Source organism: Lonchura striata, chromosome 3, assembly GCF_050655825.1.
Source record: "Lonchura striata isolate lonStrDom1 chromosome 3, ASM5065582v1, whole genome shotgun sequence".
Lineage (NCBI taxonomy): Eukaryota > Metazoa > Chordata > Aves > Passeriformes > Estrildidae > Lonchura > Lonchura striata.
This window is the reverse complement of record NC_140705.1, coordinates 110283581-110302817: the sequence shown is the minus strand read 5'-3', so window position 1 is coordinate 110302817 and position 19237 is coordinate 110283581. Positions and strand designations below refer to the sequence as shown.

The window sequence follows — 19237 nt, the reverse complement described above, 5'->3', positions numbered from 1 at the left end:
TTGCCCTTGGTTCACATCTAACATTCCTACTCATGGAAGAACAAGGCATCTTCTCTGCTTTTTGGCTCCACATTGTTCCTCCCATGTTCCAAACCACCAAGGAACCTGTCTGTGTCCATGGACACCAATGGTGTGATGGAATCTTTTCTCCCTCTTGTGTGAAAATGTCTGGCTTTTATTTCCCCCTTCATTCTTCACTGTCTCAGTCCTGGCTGTCTCCACTGCCATGTCATTTGGTCTTTGGGGGGTAGTTTCCCTTTTTTTCTTCTTTGCCTCTGAATTGTCTTCCTTCTCTAGCTGAATAAATTTGTTACTCAGCTTCATCCTCTCTCCTACCCTTGCTAGAGTTGTCCCATGGACAACTTTTTTCTTTTTCCATCTTTTTGTTCTCAAGGCCACCTTCTTACTGAGGAGTTGAGTGCTAGTGTTGCTTTTGCTCTCTTCTCAGGGTATTCCTCAATCACGCCTTTGAATTTCTGCCTGAATTTCAAGTTATGTCCACTTGTCTTTTTTGCACCGGCATAATTTCCATGGGTGTGGTCAAATTATGTTCTATATTTATGTATCTTCCATCTTGTATATATCTTGTATATATCTTCACACCACCCAGATGTGAAACTGGGAGATGCTGCAACCATCTGTCATCCTGTGAACCCTTTCCTCTTTTGTCCCTTTCAAATTATTCTTCAGAAGAGCATAACTGAATTAGGTACCAAAATTCCATGAATTCTTGCTAGGTGCACTGGATTATAATATATGTTAGAGAAACAGAAGACTATCACAAACTGTTAGACAATAAAAATCCCTGCAACATAATCTGTTGCGGTTGGACATTTTATTGAAATCCTGGATAGTCATTTACAAAAAAAGCTGACATGCAGGGTTTGGATTTAATCTTCACATTTCCACTGAAACTGTGGCATTGTTTGAACACAACAGCTTTGGGATCCTGGCAAAAAAAAAGTAAAACTGTCCAAGCTGTTCCACTCTGGTTTGAATTATCCCCCTTTTTATTTATTTGTTTCTAGCTTTGAAGTCTGTGTACTTTAAAAATCAATGAACATTATATTAACAAACAGACACTAATTACATTTTAACAAACTGGAAAGGCTTGGCTACAAATCTTTGAAAAGATAAATTCACATTTTAAAAAGCTTTCTAATCCAACTGGCATCATTGCTGTAAGACACTGACAAAGCCTGCACAGAATGGAAATGTTAAAAGAATCTGTTTACCAGAATTTTTTTTCTATGATTTATAATTAGTCTTCATCATTGTACTGTTTCATACACTAGGTCTCGTAAACAGAGTACTTGTGACTTTCACAAGATTAATGGAGACATTCTGAGATGTAGAAATTAAAAGATCACTCAGATAATAGCAACATTTCACTATTGTAGCTCTTCTCATCAGTTCAACTTATTGTTTTACAAACAAATTAGGGTTGCTATCAGAATTCTATAGAGGAATAGAAATGAGTCAAGGAACACTAACGCTTCTCATCTGCAATGGCTTGGCAGAACAGAGGCAGATCAGAACTGGGTCTCTTGTATGCAGTTTACAGCTCTAATTCTTAGGTTACAATGGTTCATGGAGCAGATTTTAAACTGTGAATATTGGAGTATGCAGTGGGAGTCAGAGAATTTGTACCAGGATGTTCAGCACATCAGGAAATGCCAAAACTGTAACTAGATGGCCCTGGAACAATAAAAAATATCATGTCTCTTCTGGCCACTCTGAGGGTAGCTGTGTCCTTGGTGTGAGGGCTGCTGGAAAAGCAGCTCCCAGATGAAAGTAGGAACCCCAGCACTGCATGGAACAGTTTCTGCACAATGTCCTGAGGTGACTTTGTGATGCTTGTATCCCCAGTTGTCTGTTCTGTTTATGCTGGATAATAAGCTTTGCATCATTAAGACTTGTTCTGAGAGCGAAGGGGGGAGAGAAGAAGTGCACAGTTTGTTATCAGAAGTGGCACTTGCTCCTCCACATTCCTGCTGCTGGACTGTGTTGCCTGCAGAATGGACAGTGGGAGAGAGCTCTCTGCTTTTAGTTAGTTTTAGCTAGCTGAGGCAAAGAAATGACCTGGACTGTGTATTTTTTCCTTTTCTTTGGACCTGTTTAAACCTGCTCTGGACTGAACACCAGAAGAGCAGCAGCAGCTCACACCTGTGGCCACTGATCCCAGCCTGGGCCATGGCATTTCCAGTGCTGGAGGGACTGATCAGAGATGAGTGAGCTGAGCTGCAGCCCAGGGAGGGGACTTTCTGAGTTTGTCACCTTTTGGAGCTGCAATATTGTTTAATATTGTTCATTTTTTTTGTCCTAGTAAATGCTTTGCTTGTTAAATAAACAGGTTTTTCCACTTTTCTCCAAGGAAATCTTTTTCCTGAACCAGTTGGAGGAGGGGCCACTTGACTTTGCTTTTCTAGAGGAAACGCCTTTAGAGGTTTTAATCCCAAAATTGCCCTAAACCAGGACAAATACAATTTTTGGCACCCAACATGTGCCTCGAGAAAGTGGAAAAAACCTGTTTTGATTGCAGTTTAGTTGTGCTTACTCTGTATTGGGATAAAGTAGTCAGTAGCCATGTTGCTTGACTTCATAATGTCTCTCGGGGTGGAGGCTTTCAAGTGCTTCTGGTCTCTAGGCTTTTTTGAGGTTTTAATACCTTTCTGGTCCCTAGGATTATTTTCTTATCCAGAAATAGCTCCGGTATTGTCCCTAACATGTAGTTTTTGCAGTAGAGGAGCACAGATTAGAATTGAGCTGGGCTCAGTGAGAATGATTTATAGGGAGTTCACAAAGGTACTGGAGTCTGTTCAAGATAAGCATGGTTTATGGCTTCTTTGTCCTACCCTGCGTCCTAGTTCCAGTAGCATGTTTTGGGAGTTTATTAGTAATTGCACCCAGTTTGTTAGAGGAGGAGCAGGGGATAAGGCCTTTCCCTTTCCCTTTCCCTTTCCCTTTCCCTTTCCCTTTCCCTTTCCCTTTCCCTTTCCCTTTCCCTTTCCCTTTCCCTTTCCCTTTCCGACACCAGCTAAAATAAAGTCTTCAAATGCTGATCAACTGTCAGGGTCACCTGCTATGGCAGCCTATCTACCCTTCCTTCTCTTCATAAACAAACTGGAGCAACACAGGTGGTGGGATGTCTCTGTTTGCCTCCTTCAAAGTCACTATTTTGATATTAAAGAGCATATTTTCCACTATTCCACCTAGCTGCTTAAAAAGATTTAATAACTCCTGTAATGCTTGCACAGCTGGATCAAAAAGTCTCTGTACACAACAGGATCTAGTCCAAGTCTCCAGGTCTACCAGATGCTGTGCCACTACACTTACACTTTTCATTTGGTTAGCACGTGATATAAGTGGATTTATCTTTGCTTCCCTATGCCACTTATCAATGAAATGCTACATCTGTGGAAACACACTCCACTCTTCAGTAAGTGCTGAGCAACCAGTCTGACTCAGACCCTGTTCCGATGGTGCTGAACTATTATTTTGTGTGGTCAGGTGGATGATGACTTTGGGACCATCTTGACAAGTCTCTGAAATGGATAAAGTGAGTTTTTCATCATCTTGTGACTGATCTGTAGGGAGCACAAACCACCCTGGATGTGGGAGCAAATGAGGGAAACACCTTGATGCTGTTTTTGAAGGCATCTGGAGGCTCAAATGTTCAGCTGCCAATCATGGCATGACATATGCCATTTCTCAGCTGGTGGTTTGGTTTCTTTAAAATTTGGTCCTGATCTATGTTTTAAATGGAAGAGCAGTTAAACTTCATGCACAAATAAAAAGCAGATAATATATTAAAGAATCTCTATTGGATTTCGAAGTAGGCTGGGAAGTACATAAACACCTTTAGTACAGACTGCTTTTCTTACATCACTTCTTTGTTCCTTGTCTCAGCAGGACAGGGAAATATGCAACACACCTTCAACCAAACATTTTGAAAAAAAAACAAAACAAGAAAATAAAACCCAGCTGAAATCCTACCTTAAATAGATCAATTCCATATCTTGGTTCCCTGTGAAGAGCAGCGGCTGTGAAACAGTCCAGAGACACCAGTGTTCAAACCTTCTGAAACAATTGCAGGCAGCTCACCTCACACTGACAGGTTCCTCTCACAATTGTACTATTTTTAAACAGTACTAGTTGTAAATTGTATTAGTAATGAATTGCACTTTTAAACCAACATTATCAACTTCAAAGCAAGACTGAACCTGATCTCTACTTGCATAAATGACAGAACAAGCCCATTCTTGGTTCAACAGCTTGGGCAGTTCAGATTTGGTTCATCATAGGAATTTATCACCATCTGCAGAAAACTTTTTTTTGCTTGAAAAGGAAAGATTAAAGTCTGCAAGAGCTGATGAGAATACCAGGAAAAGCTGGCAGTGAGGCTATGCCCAGAAAGCCAAACTTTGCACTCAGGTCCTCTGCAGCTGCCTGTGTTTCCCTCAACAGAGAACAGCAGAACAGAGAAAATAATAGAAAATACAGAAGTGGAGGGGGGAACCACCTTGACAAGTTTGATAAGCTCAGGAGATGAAGACTTTTAAAAAGATGAGGTGGGATAAAGGTGCAGGAAAGGGCAAAGAATTCTGTTTCTCTGTCAAGCAAAAACTCTAAAGTTTTTCCACATCATAAAGGTCAATCAAGATTTTACATAAGATAACAGGATGCAGCTTGCCCACAAAAAGTTAGTGTAGTTACACTTAATGTATCCACTGGATTAAAATAGGACAACTTGAGCATTTTTTTTATGGAAATCAGCTCTTCAAAACCTTCTAAAGCAATTGGAGAGAACTATGTTTTCCAAGAACATGCAAGCCTGAAGAGGGAGCACATTCTAGCAAGTACATGATCCTGTGCTAGAGGTGCAAATTCCCTAATGAGTACTCTAGCTGATTTTTTCAGACACCAGCTTCAAATGCTGATCAACTCTAAATCTTATAAAAATTGAGGTAAGACAGGAAAAACTCCACACTGTTAGAAAAGCAAGTGTCAGACTATAAACCTCATGGGGAAAATCTAGAAGACTGAAGTTCCTGGGAGTTGTACTATTGCACGAGTGGAGCAGAGATTTCTCCCTAACTGTTCCCTGAGCCCAGGGGTAGTCTGTACTTTCTCTAGTGTGTAAGGGATGGAAGAAATCAGAAGAGAGCACATAATAAATCAACTGACAGTCTCTAAAAATATAGCTGTCCTGTCTCCTTAATATGAGTGAGAGTAATGTTCTGAGGGCAGGAAGAATTTGGCTTTAGACTGAAAACATTCCCCTATTGGGGTAAAGAAAGTGATCACTCTGTAGTTTAATCAATCTCAGGCCTCTCTTTGTGGGGAATAGCGTGTTGCCTGCAACAGTACATGTAATAATGTTTGCTGAAATATAAACTATGGCTGTATACCCCAAAATGGAAGGTCAGAAGTCAACTGAGGATCTGGCCGCAGAAGTTCAACAACAGAGATCAAAAAGCAATATATCAAATCCAGTACTTTTCCTCGAGGAACAGGTTGCAGAAATTTTTCAACCCATCTCCTTTCACAGTAAGTGCACTCACCCTGCATGTAACACAGCTGTGCACCACAAACTGCCAGGTTACTCAGAGATGAAGTTCATGTTTCCTAATTTCTCCTTGTCCTGTGCTCAAGTATTTAAATATTTGTACAGTGAGTTTGCTCTTATCCACAAACGCAGCTCCCCTGAACCTCTGCAGTGCTTTTCAAGTCCATTACCACAGTGAAGAATCACATGAAACACCATGTAGTCCTCCCCCAGCCCTTGAAAAATATTTCCTAAAGCCGACGTTTGGTATTACGGAATGTGTTGTAATCCATTCTTAAAGTTATAGCACCACTGGATTTTTATTAACTTGCACAACAACAACAACAACAAAAATCCAACAAAAAATGGGCCCTCATAATCAGTCAGCCTTGTTATATCCTGAAAGCTGCTTTAACAAGCAGGGAGTAATATAGTGTAATTTAATTGTTCTGTTCTTAAATCTAATATTGCAGCTGTGGGTTAAATTTACACCACAGCTTTCAAGAGAACATGAAAGTGTGGTACATCTGTGCAACAGAAAGCTAAACATCTCTCATCTGATGTGTTTACAATGACATTTGATAGCGTGGAATTGTTTGGAGTTCATTCTTAAAGCTGCAGAACTGCTTTTCGATGCTGGGAAAAAAAAAAAAAAAAGGAAAAAAACCTCCAAACTCCTTCCAGCAACTCAGCCCACACAACCCTGATGCTTGTATCTTCTGGCATTGCAGGCAAACTGCTGGCTGGAACAATTCCTTCAGGTATCCTTGAGCATTTGTCACTCGGGCAGTGGACAAGGGGACAAGGGGACAAGGGGACAAGGGCATCTTCTTCTTCAGAAGATAATTATTTGAAAAACAAATGACTCAAAAAAAAACCCTGGGCAGAACAACCCCTGACATGCATAAAACAGATGAAAATATTTCAAGAAATGTTATTTCATGAATGACTGCATCATGTATAGAAATGGTGAAGTTTTCTGTTTAGCAGGTGGCACAACTGCTTATGGTATCTTGAACTTCACATTCTGCATAAGTAACAGCTTCAGCATTATGTACTTGTTAGTGAATTTATGAGGCCCATAAGTCGTTCAAGAAACTTAGGAATGAGCTCACAAATGTCATCTGCAGTTTGTGAACTGTAAGTATCTGACTGTTTTGATCAAGGTTTTTATGGGAAAGTTAAATGTTTATTAAAATTATTTAATACTGCCCCACAAAAAGGGAGCAAGCCTGCGGAAGAACTTAAGTTGTGATAAGATGTGATAGGTTGTAGGTCAAATGATTTGGCAGAAAAGCATTTCTGTTTATGTTTAAGCCCAAATTTTTGTACAATTCAAAGTTTAGACTGCATTTAGTTGACCGAGAAAAGGTCTGTGCAGAGAAGGAATTCTTCCTTTCCCATAACCTGCTGTCAGAAATATATGATCTCACCAGGCCACTTTTCTTGTTCTCAGCATTAGCCTTTTTCTAACACTTTCTGTCCTTGGAGAAATGCATGATAGTGAAACTTAGTTAAAGAAGTCACTTTCTGCTCATTCCTTTGTAGCAGTCCACACTGGCATCTTGATTTATGCTCTTTAACAGATCAGTCTCACTGATGAAGCTCAGCTATATTACACTGGAATCTCTAAACTTTTTAAACTTTATTATTTCAGTCACAATTAAGACTATCTGAAGCCTCTTCATAAAAAAGGGCCATATCAAAAGCTGTACGTTAGCAACTGGATCAATGGATGCATTCATTCTGCATCAAAAATACCTTAAGAAGGACAGATCTCCTGGGGAGGCAAATCTGTATCAACATTTCAGTCTCTTGAATGCAGAAGTTTGATACAAAGTGATGCAACACCTGAGCTCCCCTCCTTTCAATTAACTGAGAAAAATTGTCCTTAGAAGGGAAGAAATGCATTTGTATTGTTTAGTTTTCAGGTTTTCCGCCCTTTCATAGCATCATAATGTTCTTTTCATGGGTGGAAAACTTAATCTTCAAGTTCAAGTCTAGATTCTTCATACAGTTCAGGATGAGATGACTTGGAATACCGGGAATATTTCAGATGTAGAAAATCACCCAATTCATCCAGAGCATTCAAAACCTGTAAGACCATGATACTTTGTCAATTCTATTGGAAAAGAAATTAACTTCTACTAACTTCTAATTTACTGAAGAACAAGAAGATTATAAAAAACATCAATTAAAATTTAAAGGACAAATGGGCAAATTTTGCATTCAGTCTATAACAGTGACTATCAGTGTTGTTGTAGATGTACAACAGCATCTATGAGAAAGGAATTTACTCCTTCAGTAGGTAATGGTTTATTAGTAAGTACATTAATTGAACACAGATGAAAAAATTATTTTTTCCAAAAGCACAGAGAGGTAATAACCAAGATAAAAAGTTATCTTTGCATGTACAAAAAAAATGTGTGAGACTATACTTCAGTATTCCTCCATAGCTCCCAAAGACTGGAGTTGCCAATGCATTTTCTTAGGTAGTACTGAGCTCACAGTGCTGAGCAGAGTCAGCATGAATAGTCTGAATAGTTTAAGATAATTTTAGTGATTGACCTTATTTTCTATATAATGGGGACAAATTTTTGTTCATTAATACTGTAATGCAATTTGCTGAGCTGTGTCCCCAGCTCTCAGTGGATTCAAAAAGTAGCTGAGGAACTCTGTACCATAGGGAAGCAGCTCGATGTTTTGCAGCATCTGACCCCCATTCAAGAGCAGCCAACTTTTTGGCATCAAAGAAGGAAACAGCAACTTTGATTTTAATCCTGGTTCTGTTAAGCCACTAAAACAAGCTCATAAACAAAAAGTAATTTAGAACAAAGAGAAGTAATTTAGTAATGGTTTACGCAAAAAGATAGCTTCCAGGTCATTAAGGAAGTTATTCTTGGGAGCTTGCCCTTTCATGGATCTTCTCTCTTTCGTTCTAGGCTGAGACATAAAAGGGAAATGTTTTCATTGTGCTGTTACCTGTTGTTACCCTGGGTTTAGGCACAGTCACAAAGTGTTTTGTCCAAAAAGCTTTCTTTCTGCTAGTAATTAAACTCAGGGCATTTCCATTCCCCCATGCTGTAAGAGCACCACAAGTACTGTGGCAAAATCAAGCATGTTCAGTGATGACTGGGGAGTGTCAGACCTTCCATGGAAGCAGCAAGGTGCAGGTAGGAGGAAGTGAATGCAGAATGATGGCCCAAAAATGTCAGGTGGGCTTGACATTTGAGGGTGGGGAGAAAGGAAGAAAATCAAAGCATCAACCTCAAGAAATAAATCTTCAGATCAACTTCATTGCCTGTTACCAGTTACATAAGCCAAAATCCTCACAGTCAAACAGCAAAAGCTGGTAATTACCAACACAAGAAGCTATGCTCTGTTCTACAAAATACTACCTTTATGGTGTTGTACCTTGTTAATAACTACTGAACCTTTAAAAGCAGCAGGAATTTTACAGTGCACACATGCAAAGCAGGTTTTTGATGTTGTTTTAAAGCTACCTACACTGGTATGGAAAGTGCTCAGCAGGGCAGGGCTCCAGCCCCCACATCCACAGATATCTCAGGATGAAAAAGGAGATTCAGGAGCTCTCTGCAGTGCTTGTCTGCATGAACCAGTGGCACATTTAACATTTCCATGTTCAAGAATTTTTCGCTTTGACCATCAACACTCGTGCAAAGAGAGGAAAAGCAAAGCCTGAAATTTATTGTTAAGCCTCTTTGTTTCATGCTTATTCTGAGAATGAAAGAACATATCTCAAGCCAGGCCAAAAACACCTTCGGCAAAAAAAGGAAATGAAAAATTTCAAAGTGTTTATTTTAAACACATTTCCATGTTGGAACGGAGGTTTATGATGGGAGTCTCAACACACTCATAATGGTATTTTTGATACTGGAGAAAGATACAGAACTGAGACTTTCCAGGCAGCACCAATTAAACTTGATTAGGTTCAAACAGTTCCAAAATTTTTTGCAATTTCCACCTGTACCCCCAAGGCTGTCCCATATACTTCTGCAGTTTAAAAAACACATGGAAATATGGAATGGAACTATGGGTATGGAAAACTTGATTTTCAGTTATTTCCATATAGTTTCAGGTTTCCTACTCTGATAGTTTTGACATAGCATTTAACTTTTGTCTTGCTGTGCTCTTCATGTAGGTTTTTATTACTGATGACAGATTTGGTCACTATTAGAAATAGAAGAACATAAGAAGTTAACTGTCTCATCATTTATTTTAGAAAATAAAATGTATAAGGCTCAAATGCCTTTAAAGATCAACTGGCAAGGTCACAAAAACGAATGTAAAAATGAATTATTGAGATTCGAAGTAACAGAGGCACAGCTTCTCCCAGCCTCCTTTGCACCTGAAGTCAATTTGGGCAGGACATCTGCTGCACTTACCGTGTCCAACATCTCCCGTGTATGTGCAGCTGACACGCAAAACCGAGCCCTGGATTCTGTGATAGGAGTAGCTGGAAACCCAACCACGACTACCCCAATATTCTTTTCTAACATGCGTCTTGCAAAAGCCCTAAGGAGAGAAAAGGTAGAAGGAGAAAAATCAGAAATGAAAAAAACATTCACATATAATGCAACAATAGGTAAAATCCTGTTTTCAGTTGATTGAATATTCCCATTGAATTTTACCAGCAGGATGGAGATTCTTTGCTGTTTAGTGGCTCATAAAGTCAAGTGGGTGTCAAATGCTAGAAATGTGATGGCACAGAGGGCTTTGCAGGTAGACATGATGAATTTATGTCAATGAAAGTCTCTGAGTACAAATCAAACCATGTGGGCATTCACAGTCCCTAAGCATGGAAGAGGTTGGGCTTGTGGAAGGTATAAATTGTCAGTTCCTGAACACCAGTAGGAATAAACCAATCTGTGTGATGGTTGTTTGCTCTCACAATTGATCTGCTAGTTATGAAGGTTTTTGTGTGGCATGTATGAGAACTAAGCCACCCTAAGCTACCTGCAAATACTCCTTACAGCTCAACACTTACATTATGCTACTACTGACTTCTGGTCCTGTGTCCAAATCAGTGCACAAATGCTCCTTGAGATGAACTAAATGGTAAAACATGCCAAGACATGATCAGATGGGGGAAAAAAATTCCTTGTAAACCAGTTCATACATTAAAGGCAATGTGTCTCCTTTAAAAATTAATTACCAAAATTAAATTTTGGTAATTCAAAACCAAAATTCATAACCAAAATTCAAAACAAATAAAAAATTAAAATTCAAAATGTCATCAAAAGTGTTATTCCAGACCATGTTAAAAAAGGAAAAGAGAAAAATTTTAAAATTCTGACATCTGGAACAACTCAAAATTAAACCTAGGGGCAAAAAGAAAACAGAACTAAATGATGAATTCAAACTACAGTGTATGTTTCTCCTGGGAAGCACCTACCACAAAGAACATAATTTTCTGCAGTGTGTACCAAATAACCCACAAACTTGAATACTGCTTGTTTTGCCAGCAAGTTTTTCAGTACTTACCCTATCTTACCAGGCATATAAAGCAGCAAGGGAACAACAGGAGAATCATCATTGCCATAAATGATGAAGCCCATTTCATGCAGTTTTCGTCTGAAGTACCTTGTGTTTTTCTCCAGCTGACGCACTCTTTGGAGCCCTGAAACAAGCCAGCCAGGAGAAAAGTCAGTGCAAAGATCATAACTGGAGTCTAGTCACAGGCAAGAATCAGGGCTGGGGGTAGCAGTTTGGATGAAATGTAAATGTTGCTATTTGACTGAGAAGAAAAACATGGAATGAGCTAAATGCAACTACATTGATTGTTATGGCATTGTAGGATGGATGGCTCATACTCCTGTACTTGTAAGGTGCCTTCCCAGAAGGATAGACATGTGGACAATTCCCTGGACTTCACTGTGCTAAATAAAGCCTGCCAGATGACACACACCTACAGAGAAGTAGTGCAGACAGGACATGGAAATCAAGATTGTTCTTTCTCAATGTAACTGACTATTATCTCTGCATTGTTCCTGGCCTCATTTAATGATGGATCCACAGATGGGACCCCAGCAAAACTGACAGGAGAGTTGAAAATTATTTTTAATAAAGGAAAAATACAAAAAACAGCAGAGAAAAATGTGCTTGAAAAAACGTTTCAGCCATTTCTTTTGCAGTGCCACAAAGGAGGTGCTTTCTGACAAGTGCAATTGCTTCCCAACCCATTGCATAAAGAGGCAAGAAACACGCTCTACATTACTGTAGTAGGAGATCTAATATGTCCTCTCACCATTCCACCTGCATTATCTCTAATCAGTGAGCTGATCTACGTGCTGCTTTTGCACTGCTGTGAGGTGCTGACGGGCATGGTGCCACCTCCTCCATAGCCACATGCTTGCCCAGTGCCAGCTCAAGTTCACACAGCCAAACTGAGCCAGGTCGGTCATCTGCTTGACCTTGCCAGAACCAAAACTGCCAAGCCACCACTAAGCAGATCGAGTCTCTAAACTTGGGAACCTCACAAGTTCAGTAGCTTGTGTCTGCCCAGCAGAGGTGGTGAGAATGCGTGGTAATACTGGGATTTAGCAGGACACAGTTTCACTCTTAACTTTCATTTTCCTGCTGTTCATCAGCCCATACTTTCAATATCACTCACATTATGGCACCAGACACGACCATTGAAACCTCCAGTGCAGCTCATTTCCTCTTTTCCCTGTGCCTTTGCACAGATACTGTGTTTTCATTCTCCATTTATGTTTTCATTTTACATTTCGTTATTCTTCATTTACCACTTTCACATTCTTCATTCTTCATTTACCTCTTTCTGCTGTCACCATTCTCTGACTGGATGCACACTTCCTAATTCCCCATCCTGCTCTGTGTAATCACAGTGGCCAGCAAGGCATTTGTAGCAGCTACGTGCTACCTTTGTCCTCAGATTTGTCCTCAGACCACATTCTGCCCCCATCATCTGCTCTGGCTTTTCTTCCTTTTCCCTCTTGGCTTAAGTGGGGATCAGCACACCTACATGAACCTCTTCTACATTAATATTTCTGAACGTGTATAGGTTTGAACAAGATCTACTACTTCATTTGTTCTGTATTTCCCAGAGTCAAGGTTCTGTCAGTGTTCTGGCTGGGAAATTTATAGGGAAACTGGGATTTGCTTCATAGTGTTCGGTGCTTTGCTTGAACAAATTAGAAGATCTCATAAAAACAGTGCATTTGTAACTTCATGCACAAAACTGCCCACGCAGACAACCTGTTACTTAAAGTCTCAGTCATTCAGTTTAAAGCACTCAGTGGAAGAGATCTGCTGGGTTAGAAAAGGCCACAAATAGTTTAACTATCTCTCTAATGCTGCTAAAGCAAAAACAGCTGTGCCAGAGCAAGGAAAACAAATGAAACACAAAAACATCCTACTACAAAGCTTTCCAGTCACTAATAAAAACAATAGCCTGTGGTATTTCCAAAAATATTTTTGGTGTAGTAGATCTCAAAGAAACGGGGAAGTACTGAGGAGGAGAAGGGAAAGGGAGATGATGGTAAGGACAGGGAGTTAGAGAATTACAGAATAATGTGGTTGAGAGAATTTTTCTCTTGTTAGAAATTGTAAAACTGTTATTAGCACCTCCTTAATGTCCAAGTTATGAGGAGGAGGGTGGGGGAGTAACCTGAACTCAGGGCTCAAAGCCACTGCTGTTTCTTGCTATCTTAGCAGCTCCTGAGCTTGTTTCCAAACTCTCAGTTGGAAAGCATTTGAAATTACTAGATTTTCAATTAGGGAAACCTCTCCTAAATGCAGATGTTCTTGACGAGTGCAGTTTAGGACTTGCTGCCTTCTCCTTTCCCACTGTGTTTCCATTTCTGCAGTAAACATTCACGTGTTTACTACAGAGCTGGAAACACAGTGTGAGCCATGCAGGATTCCAGGCTGTGCTGTTTGCTATTTATCAAACCATATGTGCAGGACCCAGCGTTGAACAGTTTTGTCTCCACTTATTTTTGGTGCTGAAAATTTAGACTCCAGCTAAGGAAACTTTGGAGTTGAAAGAGGAGGTTCAGACAAGCCTCCAAAAGTCAAACACCTCTTCCTTTTCTAATCTTCCTTTCCTGATTCTACATCCTCAAACAGTTTGTGATGTGAGATCCCCCCTTTCAAGGCTCCCTATGGAGCTCATTTCAAGCCAGCCAGGGCTGGTGCAAAAGAGCCACTTGGATGTTTTAGCAATATCCCAGAATACTAATTTCATTTGCAGGGATGCATTAAAGAGCCAAATGAAAGATCAGAGCACTCACATATATCTGGAGGGAAAAAAAGCACATTAGGAGATGATTGCTACACACACTGTATCTGTGGGTGGGTGGGTGGCTGGGAGGAACCTATTTCTTTGCAAAATGTCAACACCTTCCTTTCTCATGTTAAGTTTCGTGGTCAAAGACCACAGACACACACCATATACGCAGACTTCTTATATGCTGTCCCAATAATAGCAATAAAACCAATAAAATTTGTAGCTGTATTTCAACACTCTTTTTCATTCTTTTATGGGATCTTCCAACATCAGATAAGGATGCAGATCTGAGCAAAATGTTTATTTTTGTCTCACTGGCCTGATTTTTCCCCCACACTGCAGATTAAGAGTGATGAATTCAGTTTAGAATCAGGTCTTAATCCAAATTCACTGTGAGAGGTTTAACTAAAAGCACCACATTTTAGAAATAATTTTCTTTGATTCCTGAGGCTGGGATCTTTAATATTTATTGAGTGAAAATCTGCTAAGCAGACCCCTGAGCTAAAAGAATATGGCTGCATCTATGTAAGTGTAAGAATTTACCTGTATGGGACTAATTAGAGGATCAGGTCCCTAGATAGTAAATATGTGTTACAAAATTCTTACTTTGAAAAATCCTTGAGGATTTACAGTCTATGTAAAGAGCTTCTAGCACAGCATGCAGTATATCCAGAGAGTTATAGTCCATTAAATATGTGAACCAAAACACAGCATATGTTTGGAAAAAACCAGCCTGGACAGGGAATACCAACACTCCTTTATTTAAAACTAAGCACACGAATGCTCCAGAGTATTTAGCTAAGGCTGAGAACAGTTTTATTAAGTGCTCTATATTTTCTTATTGGCTAATTTAAGAAGGGACAGAAGGAGAGAAAAGTGAACAATAAACAATTCCCAAATTTCAGTTATCTTCACGCTGCTGGGAACACACACAGGTGGTTTGAGGAGATTTTTCTGAAATAAAGGATTAATTGCCTGGATAGTACAAGAAAAGCAGATTTACTGCATCAGCAATCCACCTTCTGCTGGCAAATTTAGAGTTTTCATTTGGTTGCACCACTTTAAAAATATTTGGTTTACTGCAAAGTTCTAAGGTGTCAGCAATTCTGGGGAAAATGCTGATTATATTTTTATGTGACATTCATCATTGCATACTGCTGGCTTTAGCTCATTAATTTATGCAGGCTTTTAGAAAGCTTTATACCTCAAAATTAATATGGTTTAGTTGAAAGAAAAAATGCAAAAAGAAGGAAAGAGAGAGATATAAATAATAAAATGCAGCAGGTTATAATTTCTTTGAAGCAACAAAATTTTTAAGAGAGCCACTTGGAGTAACAGACTTGGCAGAAGCTTTGTCACACATTGTCAGGAAAGCATTCTGACTACATATCTGAGGGCCTGATCTTAGGCTGGCTTTACCTGGCACAGCTCTGTGCACTTCAATAGAACTTTGCTGTTCATGCCAGCTGAGGACCTTATCCTGGCAGCAAAAGAGGCAGTAAAACTATCAGCTCTCTAAAACAAAACTTGGTTTTCCTCTTCCAGAGATGTCTGCTTCTGCCTCCTGCAAAATGCTCCTAAGCAGAGAAGTTGCCTGCATCCAATTCCTGCACAAACATTCCACCTTTGAACTCTTTCTGTCGGCTCCTACCCTTGGAAGTTGTGACTGAATCTATTGAAAAGAGGAATAAGCAACCTACAGCCTTTCATATCAAGATCTCAGGTGTAGGACATGAAGGAGAGATATTTTTCCTGAACCCATGCCAGGAAAGATAACGCCACACCACACTGGTTTTTGGCATGCAGAGGACTCTTCAAGATACAAATTCACCTGCTTTAATCTTCTCCAGCTGTTGTTTCATAGGTCCTTTCTAGACAATTAGTTACACAATTGAGCTTGTACATACTAGTGTCAGTGTTCCTTGGATGGAGCACTCAACTCCCTGCCTTCCTCTAATAACAACTAGATAGGAAAAAGCAATCTTCCAGAGGCTGAAAAAAACCTGGGAAACAATAGCTATTTCCCACTAAACTATTGCAGATGGACAGAGTTCCTTTTTTAATTCTGGTTCCCTTATAAGAGTAACACACATGTACCTCCATGTGCATTAAATCAGAAATAGAATTCTATAGAACCAGAGCGCCTAAAGGAAATATATTCTCAGATCAAACAATCTTTTTAAAAAATAACATTGCTACAAACTGGGGAGAAATGAAGACATTTACTTCTACTATCTAATGCTAACTAGAAATCTAGTAATTGCAACTTAATTCAGCTGCTAAATAATCCCTGGAGGACTTTTTTTTACTGTGAACTGCTGCAGTGCTCTTTTCAGAGAAGATCAAGGGAAGAAAAATAGCAATTTCAATTGAAGCAGAAAGGAGAAAAACTGTAAAGATTTGGTCATTTTTACTTTATTTTTCTAATGAGTCAGATCTGCCTACCCAGCACCTTATCTATATTCAAATATACAGTGCAGGGACAGAGCAGCCAGCCTTGGCTGAGCCCTATTTACTCCCAGAACAGGTGATTAATCATGGAGTGGGTCCATCCCACTGCTGAAAACCAGCCAGTGCACAACTCACTCCATCTGCATCCCACCAGGTGTTTCTGAGGTGCCAGGGATCCAAACTAGGATCGACACCTTCTGGTTTTGTGCTCGGGAGGCTGAGAACAGCACCAGCAGCATCTGCAGCAGAGGGATCCTCACTCCCTTCTGGCAAGAAAGGCACCTGGAAAGGTGGAAAGGGGATTGAGTCCTGGAGCTGCCAGCTGCTGTCCCTGGGGAAAGCACAGCTTTCACAGCTGGGGGACTGGCTGCAGGTGACAGCCAAGCCTGACATTCCTCCTCTGCCTGTTGCTGCTTCTGTCAGGATACAAGGGAACATCTATCCATGGTCAGGGTCTACGAGAGGATTACAGCACTGGTTTAACTTTGAATATTAAATAACTTTGAATATGAAAAAAGTGACTGCAAATGAGATAGAATTTGATTAATCCTCAGAGATGTTGCAAATCACTGCAAACACTCTTAGTCCAAAGCCCCTGCTTGCTCAGATCAATTGACCCTCCATGGATACATCTGATGTCCTGTGGCAGGTGGATCACATGGCAGGTGTCTGCACTAGAACAGCATGTCTCCCTCATTTTGTGCAAAGATATCAGAATTTAGCTCTGTTTCATCATTTGATGCTGGGAGAACATCTGTGATGTTCACCTTAGACAAACAATAATTGTGGCAGCATATTATCATCACTAATATCTTCACTGTTGTCACGACTGGGAGCCCTAGTCATGGAGCCAATGCTGTGCAAACAGGGAATTAATTTGCTTAAGGGCTGGAAAGGTAACCACATACTTATTAGGAATATTAACTTTAAATTAAGCCAGGGTCCCAGCATTCTGCTTGCTAAGGACCTAAGATAAGCAATCCCCTCCGAATGAAGCAGCAAAATGAGAATTTGAAAAAGACAGGCTTTGTTTAGTATGACTGATTCTGCAAGCTGTTTTGAACAGGTCCAAGGGGTCCATCACTAAGTCACTTGAAGATTTAAAGCTTACAGCAATAGTTTCATGATCAGTCCAGTCTGGCACAGATTTATTTTGCTGCAAAATGGATTGTTCCTCTCGGCTCCAGTTGCTCAGGACTCATGGAGCCATATGGCAGATTGGCTCTGGGAACCAGTTTGGGTGCAGGCTAACCATTTTGTGGGAGGGTTGATTATTTTTCAGATACATCAGTGCTCTGATTCAGTTCATTGCATGGCTGCATGAACACGCCTGCTGGCATGGGGAGAAGGAGCATGAGAAAGGGGATAGGCAGTGGGAGGAGAAACTGAAGACAAGGCTGCACTTCCTTGCACCACTGCTGGTTAATGTCAGGTCACAGTGATGCAGAACTAAGGTTTCTGAATTTACAGAGGATCCTGACAGAGCAAAACTAATGTTTTCAAAAGACTGTTGAAGACAGCAGAGGAAGATGGAAACTGATTTTAAGGAGCTGGTCCTACAGTTATACAAAAAAATCTGAGACTGATAGAAATACCTTTAAAAGGAACCTTTCAAAAACAATTTCTTTAATGCCAGAAAGCAGCATTCTGTCATTTCTCACAGTCTGAATGAACTCAAATGCAAGAACACAAGAGTTTGCTAAAAACACAAATGAAAATAAGTAGTTTCAAAAAGATAAACCAATCAGCACAAATGGCAAAGTAAATTAACATTTTAAAGAAACGCAATCTAAACAACTTCAGGAATTATCTTTTAACAAAATGTCTTTTACTAATAGATTCCAGAGGACAAGTTTTAAATGTTTCAGCATCCCATAAAAACATAAAAAAATGCCTACTTCTGTTAGTGAATTATTGTTTGCCATGCATTAGACAGAAAAAAAGTGTTTCCTTTACAAATGATGTAATTTGCTTTTTACACCAGTATAATCTATTATTAGTCATCAAAAAAAAAATGCTTTGGACTTCCAAAACCAGCCGTTTTGACTCCATCTGCCTAGTGGTTCTATTTTATACCTATCAAATATAAGTGTAAAAATATGCTTTCATTATTCTCATGCAGAAAGAGAGGAGGAAGAAAAGGTCTGAGGTCACAGCTGGAGGGGCTGTGTGGCATGCAAGTAAAGTGTACTTGCAAATTTGTGTGGGGTCCAAACACTCTGAGTCAACTCCAGTGTCATCATGGGATAAAACCACTAAGGCAGCTGCTGAGTTTCCTGAGGTATCTCTAGTGGTGTAAGGAGAAAGCCACGAGGAAAACACATAAAGAATGTCTACATTATGAATTATAAAGAGTAAATGCCATGGGAACTTCTGCTTCCCATATTTCCTAATAAATGAGCAGAGACACATTTGAGATGAAAAAGCCACAAAGGCTTAAGAGGGATAAAATGATTTTTTTAAAAATAGACTACATGAGCTGAACTGTGGAACTTGCTGCCTTACAAGAGGAAATACAGCTGCCAGAAGTTCATACACTTTTGAACAACTCTATTATAGGAACTATGAAAGTGTCTATGATGTTATGGTGCTAAGAACAAATGTGTTTTGTTCTACAAGACATCAATTTTCAGAGTTCTGTAAAACATGGCACTGAAAAAAACAGGACTTTTACTCCATTAAAATTTTATGTCACATTTGCATATTTTGTAGTCAGTTTCTGATTCTTTGGATATAGTTGCTCAAAAAATAATAGTAATGACCTCAAGCTTTTCCTCTTTCCTGGGCAGGAACAATGCAGTGTATCAGTTTTGAGGGAGCTATTACCTTCTCCTAATTTAGCATTTCTCACCCTTCATTTTCTCGAGTCACCACAGAAAACATGGCATAATAAATGAAACTGTAATAGCTGGCTGTGGGTTCTGTAATATCCTCCCAGTGACATTTTCATGACATTGATGCCTCAC

At 39.7% G+C, this 19237-nt stretch overlaps 1 protein-coding gene across 2 annotated transcripts in view; it reads right to left on the bottom strand.

Moving 5' to 3' along the window:
* Positions 1-818: 818 nt before the first annotated feature.
* The window catches only part of SPTLC3 (serine palmitoyltransferase long chain base subunit 3), an 85608-nt gene continuing 67189 nt past the window's right edge, over positions 819-19237 (bottom strand). For both annotated transcript variants that reach the window (XM_085576107.1, XM_021527824.4), the window contains exons 10-12: positions 11054-11189; positions 9955-10084; positions 819-7643 (exon numbers count right to left, since the gene is read on the bottom strand). In XM_085576107.1, the coding sequence (XP_085432233.1) occupies positions 7530-7643; positions 9955-10084; positions 11054-11189 (380 nt within the window). In that variant the 3' untranslated portion in view covers positions 819-7529. The remainder of the gene's footprint in view (positions 7644-9954; positions 10085-11053; positions 11190-19237) is intronic.